The sequence below is a fragment of the Vipera ursinii genome, assembly GCF_947247035.1.
Source record: "Vipera ursinii genome assembly, chromosome: 9".
NCBI lineage: Eukaryota > Metazoa > Chordata > Lepidosauria > Squamata > Viperidae > Vipera > Vipera ursinii.
The window spans coordinates 8,496,973-8,512,505 of record NC_139523.1 but is presented as its reverse complement, the minus strand read 5'-3'; the positions used below and the strand labels follow the sequence as shown (position 1 = coordinate 8,512,505).

General features: G+C 42.0%; 1 protein-coding gene across 1 annotated transcript in view; it reads right to left on the bottom strand.

Moving 5' to 3' along the window:
* Positions 1–15,533, bottom strand: part of DLGAP3 (DLG associated protein 3) — a gene marked incomplete at both ends in the record, with an annotated part of 48,119 nt that overhangs the window by 23,381 nt on the left and 9,205 nt on the right. Inside the window, 4 exons of the mRNA XM_083369742.1 lie at positions 4,913–5,253; positions 6,548–6,788; positions 10,044–10,158; positions 11,377–11,582. Coding sequence (XP_083225868.1) covers positions 4,913–5,253; positions 6,548–6,788; positions 10,044–10,158; positions 11,377–11,582 — 903 coding nt within the window. The remainder of the gene's footprint in view (positions 1–4,912; positions 5,254–6,547; positions 6,789–10,043; positions 10,159–11,376; positions 11,583–15,533) is intronic.

Below are 15,533 nucleotides of genomic sequence, written 5' to 3'. Positions count from 1 at the left end.
AGACAGACAGATAGACAAAATAGAAAGGAGGCAAAACGTTCACAGCACAGTTGTGGCTACTGTCTTAATTTTTTTAATTTATTGTGGATGCCACTTGGCCACACAATACAGGTTGTCCCCAACTTGCAATCATTCATTTACTGACAGTTCAAAGTTACGATGGCACTGAAAAATTGACTTACCCTTATGACTGTCCCAGCATCCTTACAGTCATATGACCAATATTGGGGTGCTTGGCACCCCTTTATGTGTTTATGAAGATTGCAGCATCCTGGGAATCACATGATCACCATTTGTGACTTTCCTAGCCAGCTTCTGACAAGCTAAGTCAACGGGGGAAAGTCTCATTTACCGTACTTCACGCCGGCGTGATTTACTTATTAACACCAATCATTCACTTAACAACAATGGCAAAAAAAAGTTTGTAAAATTGGGCATGATTCATTTAACAACTACCTTGCTTAAGTCGAAAATTATGATCCCAATGGTAGCCGTAAGTCAGACTACCTGTATGCTATTTCCTAAACCACAATTTATAACAGAATACCAGATTTGGAAGGGACCTTGGAGGTCTTCTAGTCCAACCCTCTCCTCAAGCTGGAAACCCTGTACCATTTCAGACAAATGGCTCTCCAATCTCTTAAAAACCTCCGGTGTTGAAGCACCTACAACTTCTGGAGGCAGGTTGTTCCACTGGTTAATTGTTCTCACTCAGGAAATTTCTCAGGAAATTTCTCCTTAGTTCTAGGTTGCTTCTCTCTTTATTCAGCTTCAGTTATGTTTATGCCCAAACAAACTGGAGCTTACTAGTTCACCCAATCTGCTAAAACAGGGGTCTTCAAACTTGGCCCTTTTATGACTTGTGGACTTCAACTCCCAGAATTCCTCAGCCAGAGTAGCTGGCTGAGGAATTCTGGGAGTTGAAGTCCACCAGTCATAAAAGGGCCAAGTTTGAAGACCCCTGTGCTAAAACATTGTCTTCCATCCCAGAAGAATCACAGGAACCACCTAACCACATTTTCCTTCCAACTTTGTTGCTAGCGGCATCCACCTTTCATGAAAATGCAAAGGCTTGAAAGGGTTAGTCAATAAACGCTTTTGTCATTTTGCTTTGGCACCAGAATAAATTAGTTGAGGATTAAGGAGAAGAAGGGGAGAGGATTATAGTTGATTAAATATATATATATATTTGTTCAGGAAAATACCAGCCCAAAAAACAAAAAAAATCCCCAAGGGAATTTTAAAAGTCTAAGATTGCTTAGGGTGCTCAAAGTCCTTTTCTTCTGATTTTAAGGTCTTTTAGTTTTCATTTCTGACATTTAATGTTCATTTGTTGGTTTGAGGGTCAAGAAAAAGAAAGATGGTGGGAACAGCTTTTACTGAAATGTTCTTGGCTCATTAGCATTCGAGGGAATGGCTAGTTGGGTCTTTGTGTGCTAAGAAGCTGAAATCAGGTCAAGAATTATGGCTTCTCGTGAAGGTCTCTTGCCACTTCCCTGAGCTTCTCTTAGAATAAGCTATGATGCCTAAACCTATATTTAAAAACAGGATTAAGGATGGTGATGGAAGAAGTTGGTGCTTATTAGCAACGTGAGAGGAACGTTAGTAAAAAAAAAGTGATGGGAAGGAGCTGAGATCAAAGCGGTGGCAAACAGATGCAGCTTAGGACATTCTCTGAGCCATATTGCAGACACTGATTGATTGATTGAGTGACTGATTGATTTATCACATTTAGAAACTGCCCATCTCTCTCACCAAGGAAATCTAGATGGATAGTTTTGAGTAGGATGGTGTGGAAACCAGTTGCTTACTCAGTTATGGTAACCACAGTCCATCAAGACTGCTTGAATTAAGGACAAGCTTCCTATGTAACTTTCTCCTGATCCTAAAGCATCAAGTACCAATGCCACTGTAGATACTGTGGGATCCTTGGTGCTCTCTGAGCTTTGCAGTGCACTGAAGACATTACCTAATTTGGTCATGAAACACCTGCCAGAAAACCAGCAAGCTCAAGGACCCCACACTTCAACCCTGAGCTACAAATATGCTCCTCTGTCAGAACACTTTATGTACAGTTTCAAGAAGAGCCCACACGGGGTTAGCCCAAAGGCTCACCATTCTGTTGCCTTGGGAAACTTTCTGGCTCTTTTCGGAATATCTAAAGTAAGACATGAAGGCCTTAGAAACAACACATCTGAGAAGAGGCCATGTGGGCAAATGATGAAATGTGTTGTGACAACACGACACAGTCCCCCCCCCCGACTGGCATACTGAGAGGCAATATGAAAACCTTTGTATTGTGACGTCTCAATGCACATGACATCCTTTTTTGCTATCTTGCAGATTGTGCCAATATTTATGAACAGGAAAGGTAAAGGTTTCCCCTGTCCGGTCATGTCTGACTCTAGGGCAGTGATGGCGAACCTTTTGGAGACCGAGTGCCCAAACTGCAACCCAAAACCCACTTATGTATCGTCGGGTGCTGGGTGGGCGTGGCCCATTGGGTGGGCATGGCCCATTGGGTGGGCATGGCCATGATAGTAACAGCAGACTGGGTGGGACTAAAAAGATCAATCAATCAATTCCAACTTTGCGAGATCTTTTTTTCCCCGCGAGAAGTTGAAATTGATTGATTGATTGAACTTTTTTTTTTTGCACACGGCAGTGGAGGCCTAAAGCGAAAAGGTTTTATAAAACCCAGCTGAAGGCCTAAGACTGGAGCAATGGCGTGCGTGCCCACAGAGAGGGCTCTGCGTGCCACCTGTGGCACCCATGCCATAGGTTCGCCACCACGGCTCTAGGGGATGGTCCATTTCCTAGCTGAGGGAGCCAGTGTTGTCTGAAGATGCTTCTATGTTCATGTGGCTGGCATGATTACATGCCAAGGCACATGGAACACTGACAGCTTCCCACCAAAGTGTACCTATTTATCTCCTTGTATTTGTATGCTTTTGAACTGCTAGGTGGGTAGGAGCTGGGGCAAGTAACAGGAGCTCACCCAGTCCCGGAGGGCTTGGGTCTTGAACCTGGGCTGTCAGCTTTCCAGCTGACAAACTCAGTGTCTTTCATTGATGAGCCATCATGCCCCCATTTGTGAACAGTACTGTCTGCTCAAGTGGGATCCTTGACTTACTTTGCCTATAGCCATCCCAGTTCAAATCCAATTTGAACTGAGATTAAAATGTATCACACAAAGTTATCACACAAAGCAAAGTTATTGTTTGGGGGAATAACTTAGCCTGACAACGATGAGCACCAAATCCCTGAGATCAAGGGCTACGCGGTACTTTGGTTCTGAGGAACGAAACACAACCTTGGGCTGTGGATGCAATATCCAGCTGCATGTCCTTAAACCAAGGACAACTTTTCCAAGGATCAGCTGAAGGATCACAGCATGTTGTGCAAAGAAATAGCTGCTTTAAGAAGTTTCAAACAGATGCTATGTGAGGACCCAGGTTCATGCTCTGGAGCACCCATTGTCTTCAAAATCAAAGGGCTGCTTAATGTAACCTACTGATTTTTTGAAGCAGCAGCTTATCAGCAAAACGAGCCTACCACGTCCAGTTGGCATCCTGAATTCCTCAGAGGAAAAATGTCAGCAAACTATGCAAATGTTTATTCAGTCAGCTACAAATACATCCCTTTGAGCTTTTTTTTTTGATCTTTAGATTTGCAACTTTTGGGAGTCTTCTGGAGAATGCCCTGCCTGGTAGGAGAACTGAACTGAATGAGGGTTCAAGAGTTGGACTGAAGAAAACATACTATGTTTTCCAGGCACCTGTACAATAGGAACTCTTGTCTCCCTGCAGTTTGGCAAGCACAGTTGCCTCAGAGAGAAACAAAAGAAAGAACAGCAGCCACCAATGGACTTGATGAAATGTGTAATATAAACATAGCCAAGATGTCTTCTAGCACACCCATATCAATTCCACATTAGTGATTTATAGCTTCTTCTTGAATCATGCAGTTTTCATTATGCCAGAATAAGAGTAGTGTAGACAGGCTTCATCTCACTTCAACAATGGATGCTTCATGCTGTGAAGACACTGTAAGCCAATAGCACGGAAATGAAGCTAGAGACCAGAAACACTCTTTGGTGTCTTTGTAATATCTTGTTGCTCTCTTTGCAGATCACAACACCGGCTATTTTGCTGGTAGAAATCATATTCTAGCAACATGGCATAGTATCTTTAAGCTTGAAGGCAATTTCATTTTTATGAGGATGTCAGATGGATGGAAGTACCCTCTGTAGTGCAAATTTCATAGGTCTTCTAAAGAAAATTCAGTTAACTCAAGATTCACTCAACATTTTCCCTTTTCTTTTTGCTGTTTGCCTTGCAAATGTGGCCGAGGAAACTAAAGCTTCACAAAGAGTGCTTCAAAAACAACCAAAGACTTGAGTGGAATAGAATAGAGTAGAGTAGAGTAGAGTAGAGTAGAGTAGAGTAGGGTAGGGTAGGGTAGAGTAGAGTAGAGTAGAGTAGAGTAGAGTAGAGTAGAGTAGAGTAGGGTAGGGTAGGGTGAGGTGGGGTGGGGTGGGGTGGGGTAGAATAGAATAGAATAGAATCTAGATTAGATTAGAGTAGAGTGGAGTAGAGTAGAATAAAACAGAACAGAACAGAACAGAACAAAACAGAAAACTTTATTTGGCCAAGTGTGAATAGACAGACAAGGAATTTGTCTCTGGTGCAGAAGCTCTACTGTACTTTCAAAGCATCATCATCATCATCATCATCATCATCATCATCATCATCATCATCCAAATAATGGGGGAGGGGAAGTAAAGAAGATATTATGTTTCTGATGGTCAATGATTATGACAGAAGTAAAGTTAGAGGCTGGTCACAAGCAGTGCTTCCTGAACTGCCCCCAGCCAAGATACAAATTCTCTTTGAAACCATCCCAAACCTACCTGAACACCAATAGATGGACGCCATTTCCTCTGGCGAGCCAAACTTCTTAGCTCTTCCCTCCCGGGAATTGTCCTGATGATAAGTGTGGAGGGTTTGGGGGAAGTCCGGGGTTGGACTGAAGGCAAATCCAGAGACATGGCAGTGATCTTGGTGCTTTCTAAACTCTCCGAGGAGTTGCAGTGCTTGGTGGCCTCTTTGGCCCAGGATGGACTCCGATTGATCTCTCTGGGCAGGAAACTGTCATGGGTAGATTCGGTGCTGCTTTGGGCTGTAACAGCAATGAGGGGCTTGGCTTTGATTCCTGAAGGGAGGGCTGGTGGAGCTTTCCGGTAACTAAAAGCTATATGGAGGTTGGGGGATGGGTAGGGAAGAGAAAGGAAAGCAAAATGGACCAATTAAAAAAAAAAGGATGCTGCACTTTAATTAGCATCTACTAGGCTACATCCATGGCATCACAGCCTTCTTGTCTCAAGGTTGCTTGGTTTTGGTATTAATTTACTGAAATGGGCAGAAGGAATCATTCTGAGGAGAGCAGGAAGAGTTGCAACCAAAACATTGTCTAAAGGGCTGCCCCAAAGAAGAGGGAGTCAAACTATTCTCCGAAGCATTTGAAGGCAGACAAGAAGCAATGGATGGAAACTAGTCAAGGAGAGAAGCAACCTAGAACTAAAGGGGAATTTCCTGATAGTTAGAACAAAAACCCAGTGGAATGATTTGCTTCGAGAAGTCGTGGGCACTCCAATACTGGAGGTTTTTAAAAAAGGGATTGGACAACCATTTGTCTGAAATGGTATAGGCCAGGGTTTCCCACCTGAGCAGAGGGTTGGACTATAAGACCTCCAAGGTCCCTTCCAACTCTGTTATTCTGTTATACAATGGCCAGATTAAAAAAAAATCTGAGTCCAAGGCCAAAATACAATTTGTGAAAAGTTTCAGATCTGACCTTCCCTAGTTTTCTCATGAAGATAAAGAAAGGGAGGGAGGAAGTGCATTCAAACTTAATGTCAACTCTCCCAGGTAGATCAGACTTGGAGGCCAAAGACACACAAGCAAATATTATTTTATTGTAAGATTATATTAATAGAACCTTGCAAGTTTGAATGTGGTTCCCCTTTCCTTCTTTATCTTCATGAGAACAAGGGAAGGTCATGCATGAGATGCTGTCTCTAATTACACTTCTCCCCAGGGCTCAGCTTTCTTTTATCTGACTGTTGCTTTGGTTGTGGATCTTCCAGTTGTTCCTCAAGGTTATTCCTTCTGTCCATTACATTTATAGACCCAGTTTATTAATAATGTTGGCCAAGGACAGGAAACTTTTTTGTCTTTATTCTTTCCTGTACAAATACAAGCTAACATAAATTGATTCATAAAAAAACAAGTAAGTCATGTTTATGTACAATAAATAGAATTCTACATTCCTGAAACAGAGAGTGAGAATTAATTTGGTTTGTTAGCCTGCAAGTTGGTTCAGGTACAATATCCTGCCTAAAACCATGGTGAGTTCTACATACCTTCCTCAAGGTCAGCTCTAAATTCCTTTCCATCACATGACATCTTATTATCAGAAGGCCTTCTGTTAATCTCACCTAGGAGACATTGCTCATCCCTACTTAGAGGTTCTTCTTGGTACTTACAGGTGCTTGGCTTGAGGATGCTGCTGGTGAGAGGTTGGCCAGGCTGGTGAGTTGTTGCCATGGTGAAGAGAGAGAGGCAGTCATCGTCCTGGGAGCAGCCAGCTTGAATGGCCCGCAGATAACTATGGCTGCGCATGCGGAAACAACCGGGCAGATCCAAAGCCTCCACAGCCTGGGACTCCACCTCTCCAAAAACAGACTCACACACAGCCTCAAACTGATGGTTCAACTCATCATTGATCTGGGAAGACAATGGAAAGGTGGAGTGGAGGGAATTCAGACTCATTCACACATTCAGTAATTTATTCCTGTTGTCCTACCAAGGGTACACTCAAAGGAGTGTATCTACCTGGTGTCAACTTTCTGTTGGGTCTATGTTCTCACAAATCTCTGTCCCAAAGATGCTTTTTCAGGAGACAATTGGATTTTTGGGGGGGTGTTTTGAAGACATTTCACTTCTCATCCAAGAAGCTTCTTCAGCTCTGACTGGACATCCTTCCATTCTTCCCTTCCCAACCATCCAGTCAGAGCTGAAGAAGTTTCTTGAATGAGAATCAAAATGTCTTCAAAGGAAAACAAGAAAGTCCAGTTGCCTCCTGAAAAAGCTCCTTTGGGACAACCATGACCTGGATGACTGAGAATCTCCATAGACACAAATCTTGGTCACATTCACCATTATAACTAAGGCGTATTGCTGGTTTCTTCCACCACTTTAAATCAAACTGTGGTAGCTTGTTGGCTATCATCTCAATGTATTGCCTGAACCCCACCTTTTGTTTCAAAGACCATGTCTAAATCAAAATTGGGGCTTCTTCAACAAACTGTGTTTAAACAAACCATACCTTTGAGTGAGATGTACAGGTAATCCTCAACTTAACCATTGAAAACTTAGAGACCATTCAAAATTGCAAACTGAATTAGAAGTTCTGACTGCTGGCCTCTCCTTTGTGGCCATGTGATTACATTTTGGGAGCTCGACAACCAATCCACACTTCAGCTGCTTGTAGCATCCTGTGGTCATGTGACCACAATTTGCAATTTTTTTTGCTAGAAATTGGTTTTTACTTCTAATTTCTTGCAAAAAAAGAAAAAAAGAGTCCATTGTGGACAAAAGGTTCAATCAAAAGACCACCACATTCCCCGTGTGTGTATGCTTTACGACCAACAGCATTTATTTTAAAACTGCTGAGTTCACTTAATGACTGCTTCAAAAAAGGTCATAAAATTGGGATGAGTCACATGATGATCTGCTTAACAACTGGCATGATTTACAACCATAATTCTGGTCAATTCTGGTCGTGAGTGGAGGACTACCTGTACAGTCAGTCAATGCAAACTCCCAAAACACCAGGCAGCGTTCAAGAAAGCTTGTCCCCGATGAACTGTGTTCCATCCTAGGATTTAGCAGTTGAACAAATAAAGTTAAGTATATGGGTAAATTAGATTGGCAAACTTGCATTGGCCAAATCCTTTAAAATTAATTAGCTAAGAGCTACAGCTTGAATTGATTATTCAGACAAAACCACAGAGTTCCAAGTTAAAAGCAAATCAGTCTTATTTTATAAAGGCCAGTTGATTCGGGCAGATTGCTTAGTTGCGATTGCTAGAAAATTGCAAATATAATTTCTGCTTAGATTCACACCAAAGAATACTTAAATTCCGTTCAAACCTATGTGAATGGTTAATTGCCACTCAGAATGATGAATCTAAGACTTGTTCCTGACAAAACCAATGCTTGTTTGGAGTTGTGAAAAGATAAGTTCTGTTTCTTTCAATTGTTCAGAAAAGCACCTTTTCAAGAGTTTGGAAATCTGCAGATTTATGCATGATTCACTCAGCCATCATTGGGAATGGGAGAATCTGTCAATTTCAGATGCTCTCAGTTGCTTTCTATTTCTCATTTGTGCAAATCTGTCAGTTTTAATTCCATTTGTCATTTTCCTATGCATACATTTGGCTTGTGTCGTCCCGCAGTAGTTCAAGATTTTTTTTAAAAAAACACATTATAATATATTTTAATAAATTTTACACACAATTATTCCTGTACAATTTTTGTGTGCAATTCTGCTTCTGCCCTAATATTATAATATCAGATTATAACACATATTTGTGTGTGCCTCTGCATGTGTAAAAGCACAAAGTCTGAAGAACAATGTTGATTGGTGCGTCAGTTTGAAAATGTCAAATTTATTGAAAAATTTCTCCCCAATTTTTTAATGCCATAATCCACAATTTCAGTTCCTATAACTAATCCTTTCCTTGAAATTCCGCTGGGCTGTTGTTGCATCCTGTCCTAGTGAATTCCATAATTTAATTAGACGTATCTTAAGAATGTTTTCCCTTTGAACTTTCCAAATTCCAGCAACTCTGACACAAATATCTGTTATTCACAACCAGGGCTGCTGTTTTATGTTTACAAATCTAACACACTGTTTGCAATAAATAAATATCAGCCCCCCTCATCCTCTTTTCCCCAATCACAATAAGGAAAAACACAGCATGGAAAATAAATCCCAAGCTTGATTTGCTACTCATCATTTTTCTTTTCTCTTTCCAGGATGCAGTGCAAATGAAATCTCAGGAATGCAAAGTGTGAATTTTTGGCTCCAGAGACTGAAAGCCATTCCAGGATTACTCTGCAGAAATGGATTGGTGTATATAGTGCTCTGAATGACTGAATGGAAAAGCATGCGGATGCCAAAGCATAGAGAGGGACGACTAATTCACAGATGCAGTTAAGGTGAGCATGCATCAGACCAAAGGAGAGCAGCCAAGGTATCTTAAGCCAAAGCAGCCTGACTGACATGTCTGGTATCCAATGAAACTTAGTCATTTTCACTGGCAATCCCTGCTCAACAGAGAGGACTATGAGCCCTGGTGGCACAGTGGTTAGAATGAAATATTGCAGGCAAACTCTGCCCACAGCCAGCAGTTCAGTCCTGACTGGCTCAAAATTGACTCAGCCTTCCATCCTTCTGAGGACCCAGACTGTTGGAGGCACTATGGTGAATCTGTAAGCCACTTAGGGAGGGCTGTAAAGTACCTTGAAGTGGTATATAAGTCTGAGTGCTATTGCTAATGCTACTTTTTCTTCCAGAAAGCTCTTGTTCCACAAATGAGGAGGATCTGGAATTCTCTCCTTGCTTGGTGGAGCATTTCTTAATAAAACTTCCCCAGAGGAAAAAAGCTGTACTTGCAAGCATCTCAATAGGGGCAATGAAATGCAAATAAATGCCTCCTTCCCCCAAATTGATATTTTATTTGATCATCCCACTACAAGTAGTGAAAAAAAATGACAGACTCTCAATACAAGCAGGGGGAAAAATGACAGACTCTCAATATTTTGCATCCCAGCCATCCAGTTATAATACCGTAAGTTATGTGACACAATTTCCACTCAGCTAAATTGATATCGGTGTTACTTCTCGTGACTGTCCATCACTTCTACTCGGTCAGCTTTCTACAATCCAAGAACCAAAGAGAAAAACCACCTCACCTGCCCAGTGGTGAAGGAACGTCCATACCCTTGTCCCTGTGGCCGGATTCGGGGTGGTGTGCAGCAGCTGGGACAGTTACAGATATATGAGTCAGAATAGTGTCTACTTGCAAACCTAATGAGAGACATGGGGAAGAAAGGTTTCTGAACAAACCCCCAAAGCAGGACAAGAGAACACATGGAAAGGAGTGGACTGGCTGGTTTAATATGGGCAGCTTCTCTGCTCCTATAAAATAGGTAGATCCTTGCAAAGGTATTGGTATGCTGCTTTATTTCAAAATGGCAATAAATATTGATAAAATGAACTCTTGTGGCTATAACCTCCAGCAACTACCAGGACTTAGCATTAAGGAATGAGAATTCTGTGGATCAGGAAGACAAAATATCAGCAATACAGAATGTGACTCTAAACTTGACCTCAACACTCTGCTAATAAGGAAGAAATTTGGGTTGCCAAAGAGAGCAGGTCTGGAAAATTTGGGGCCCTTGACATGGTACCATGTTATCCCCAGGATAGTCCAGAAGGAGAAAATCAATGATCAGATAGGTAGACTTCAGAGGACTGTCATTAAGGGGTTCCTGGTGCTCTCTGAGCTTGGTTGTTTTCTTGCAGATATTTCATTACCCAAACTAGGTAACATCATTAGTGCTAGCACACATAATGTTACCTAGTTTGCATAATGAAGTGTCTGCAAGAAAACAACCAAGCTGAGAGAGCATCGGAGATCTCTCACTTCAACCCTGAACTACAAATATTCTCGTTTATTGACTGTCATTAAATTGCTCTGACGTTTCTCATCAATTACCATAATAACATTTTGATTTGATCTGATTTTCAGTTCCTCAGGAAGGGGTGGAATCAAGGAAGAGGAAGACTGGCTCAGGAAGGACGCAGACCCTCAGATCATTGGGGCATATTGGCTGTCTGGAGCTATCCATGGTTCTGAAGGCTAGCTTTTCCCTGCCCTGCCCAACTCCTTGAGGTATCCCATGTCTCACTTAGGTCAGGAAAAATAACTGGTACCTAATCTGAGTTCAGGAACAAGCAAACACATTCCCCACTGACTTCTGCTACTATCTTTCTATGGTTTTCCTGATCAGCAATACCATTATCCCAGAAAGATTTCTTCCCCTACCCACTTTGCCTTCCCCCATAATATATCAATTTTGCTACTGGTTTTAGGAAACCTCACTCAGGTTTCCTATGGCTTCTTGCTCTTGGTTGAGAGAGAATGTTTTGTGTATAGACCACAGCTCAGTTCAATGTTCATCCTTTCTTAAGCATTTCCCCTGTAGTAACCAGGAAATATTAGCACCCTTCTTAACTTCTTACTTGGTTCTGGCCTGATCTACACTGGATGAACGGCGATATGCCTCGCGCCGGGCCACCTCTTTGTGAGACACTTTGGTGCTGGTATCTGAGTCCCCACTGTCATCATCTCCCATGGCCTTGATGTAGCTGCCGCTCCGCATCCGTCGACAAGGGATCTCACCATCCTTCCCCGATGTTGGGTATCCTCCCCAATCATCCTGTGGCACCTGAAGGAAGAAGAGACTTTGTACAGGAAGAGCACAGGGTTTGTGGGATAAGAAGGAAGTTCTGTGGGAGGTCTTGGCTGTAAGTAAAGCAGACTTTATGAAGTGCGGTTAGAATATTTGAGAGAGGAACTGAGGCCCATTGTTCCTTTTGTACCAACCTACTAAAATTTTTCCACCTGTACACTAAATGCTACCTTTTACCTGTCATGTTGATTTTAGCTCTTTGACTGTAAAAACTGCCAATTAGTGAAACATGTTCCCAGTGAATGGTTTCTTTCCCTCCACTGGGGTTTTTCAAACAGAGGCTGGGATTGATGATCCCTTAGTTCCCTTCCAGCTCCATGATTCTATGATTCCTCTACAGTACTCTCTTTCACCTGGCTCATCTCCAGTAGTTCTAAAAAAAAAGATAAAGATTTCCCCTGTCTAGTCATGTCTAACACTAGGGGATGGTGCTCATTTTCAAATACCCTATCCTTGGCACACAATGAGTCTCATGTTATAGGCAGGATCAGACAGGTTGATATGAGCAGTAACCTGCTATAAATAAAATACACCTAAGAGTTGCTATGTTCATTCACTTTCTGAATATTTATTGGGCTTTAAAGAAGAAGCATCAGAAGAGCATTGGCAACTTTCAGCTTGGGTGTTGGAAAAGACGCCAGATAACACCATGGACAGAAATTGAGCTGATGGATCATCAAAAAAATCAATAGAGTTTTCACTTAAAGCCCAAATGACCAGATCCAAATTATCTTACTTTAAGTAAACTCAGATCTCTGGAAAATGCTTTAATGCTTGGAAAGGCAGAAAGAAAAAAGAAGAGAACAACCAGCAGCAAGGTGAACAGATTTAGTTACGTTGATGATAATTGGTCCATTAAGAAATTGAAAGAACAGGTTAGAGCAAGATCATCAAGGACAAAATCTATCTATGTGGTCATCAGGAGCTGAACATGACTTAAAGGCACATAATCAATCGATCAATCTGAATACTTGTCCAAGGCAACCCCATGGAATTTCTGATATAGATGCTGAATGGGAAACTGGTGTAAGGGAATATCATGTGGTGAAGATCATGTGGTGGCCGTGACTAGGGGGGCTTTCGCCCAGGTTCGCCTGGTGCGCCAGTTGCGGCCCTATCTGGACCGGGATGCCCTGTGCACGGTCACTCATGCGCTCGTGGCCTCTCGCCTTGACTACTGTAATGCTCTCTACATGGGGCTTCCCTTGAAGACCACTCGGAGGCTCCAACTGGTACAGAATGAGGCCGCGAGAGTTGTCTTGGGAGTTTCCCGGTACTCCCATGTTACACCTTTGCTCCGCGAGCTGCATTGGTTACCAGTTGTCTTCCGGGTGAGGTTCAAGGTCTTGGTTATGATCTTTAAGTCCCTACATGGCATGGGTCCGGGTTACCTCGGGGACCACCTGCTGCCGGCGTCAACTCCCCTCCGCCCTGTGTGTTCCCACAGAGAGGGCCTCCTCAGGGTGCCTCCGGTCAGGGAATGCCGACTGGCGGCCCCCAGGGGGAGAGCCTTCTCTGTGGGTGCCCCGGCTTTGTGGAACCAACTGCCGGTGGAGCTCCGGATGGCATCAGACCTCCGAACTTTCCGTCGTGGCCTGAAGACCCATTTATTTGAATTAGCCGGTCTGGCCTGACGGGGGAGTTGGGTTTTAAATTGTTGTTTTAGAATAGTAGTATTATTGTTTTTAACTGGGCACTGATTTAATCTTTGTTTTAACTTTTGTATTGTATTGTATTGTTATTTATATGCCCTGTGAACCGCCCTGAGTCCCTAGGGAGAAGGGCGGTATACAAATTAAATAAAACGTAAACGTAAACGTAAACTTGATTCAAATTTGATTTTTCAAGAAAAAGTGCAGCACCTGAACCATGTGCAGGGATGATGTTGGATCTAGCGCTCAGTGTCAAAATTAGTATTAAAGGTAAAGGTTCCCCCGCACATGCATGCTAGTCATTTCCAACTCTAGGGGCCGGTGCTCATCTCCATTTCAAAGCTGAAGAGCCAGCGTTTCTCCGAGGACGTCTCCGTGGTCATGTGGCCGGCATGACTAGACGCCAAAGGCGCACGGAATGCTGTTACCTTCCCACCGTAGTGGTCCCTATTTTTCTACTTGCATTTTTATGTGCTTTCGAACTGCTAGGTTGGCAGAAGCTGGGACGAGTAACAGGCGCTCAACTCTGTTATGCAGCACTCGGGATTTGACCTGCCAAACTGCCGACCATCTGATCGACAAGCTCAGCATCCTAACCCACTGAGCCACCGCATCCCTTCCAAAATTAGTATTACACTTCCACAAATACATTTTCAGGGAAAATAACATCCAAACACACACACACATGTGAATGCAGCTTACTCTGTTCCTGAATTGAATGATCTATCATCTATCCATCCATCCATCCATCCACCCACCCATCATCTATATATCTCTCTATCAGCACAATTTTTGTCATTTATTGAACATGAATTTTCACAGAAGTATTCTTTTGCAGCAGAAAGATGGAAGCCAATCAGTAACTACTCATGCAGGAAATAGTAATCAATATTTTTAATTATTGTTTCTCTTCTCCTCTCCCCTTTATGTCTAACCTTGTTCAGTTTGGGCCTATGGCCAAGACTATTAAACTAATTAAGAGACAACAATTCATGAAAAAAAATGGATAGGTGAGAGAGGAAAACCTACTGCTGTGTTGACAAAATTTACTTAAGCAAGTCAAACAATAATCCAGTTTTTGCTCATTGTAGTAAACTTGGCTAACATTCATCTTAATGTTTCTGTGGAAAAGCTTTAGCCCCTCTGGTTGGGTTAAGATTCATTGTATTGTGTGAACCCAGGAAATGGGTTAATGCAGTAATTAAGTAGAGTGTATGGTACAAAGCCATCCAATTTTTGATTCAAGACAGTTGCCAAATCCTGAGCATTTTCAGAGGACATTCATTCACTAGACAGACACAGACAAAATGTAGATGGGAAAAAAATGTCAAAGAACTAAATCCAGTATAACCATTATTAATTGTACTTCTAAGATGCTTTTATTCTAATTGCTAAAGCAAGCTTACTTGTCTTTAATTTTATCTTTCCAACAACTTTGTCAAGCGGCTGAGGCTGAAAACGATATCTGCAGTGAACTAAGAGGGGCTTTGAACCACTTCAATTTTTCCATTCTGTCATTCACAGCTAGAATCCTATCGTCCTCGTGAAAGTAAATGTTTTTATTGAGTTACTTTCTTAGTATATTGCATTCTTTCTTAGAATAACAGAGTTGGAAGGGACTTTGTAGGTCATCTAATCCAACCCCCCCCACCCAAGCAGGAGACCCTACACCATTTCTGACAAATGACTGTCCAGTCTCTTCTTGAAAGCTTCCAGCGATGAACTACCTACAACTTCTGAAGGCAAATGGTTCCAATGGTTGATTGTTCTCGCTGTCAGAAAAATTCTCCTTATTTCTAGGTTGAATCTCTCCTTGATCAGTTATCTGTTCTACGAAATAGGTTGCCCACTGCATCAATCTAGTCAGAGTAATTAAATTTCTCTGCAGTTGTTGTAACAAAAGTGGGGATTCAGTTCTTTATCTATCTCTTTTCTATTTCTTTTATCACATTCTTTGTTTTCTCTTTCTTTTTTCATTTCACTTTCTATTCCTTTGTACTATATCTTTTCTTCTTTCTTTTATTTTTTACTTTGTAATTAAAATTAAACACACACACACACACACACACACACACACACACACACAAAATATGCTTGGCTAAATGCAGAATTTTATAAACCTGCTGTGAACAGATTGTCAAGACAAACAGAAAATGTGGCCTTTGGTAGATTTTCTATTTCTCCCCCCCAAAAAAATCTATGGTGATTGAGGGCTGAAGCAGGATAGTCATGATGGGGACCAACAATGAACAACATTCTAATTCCAGTATCCATT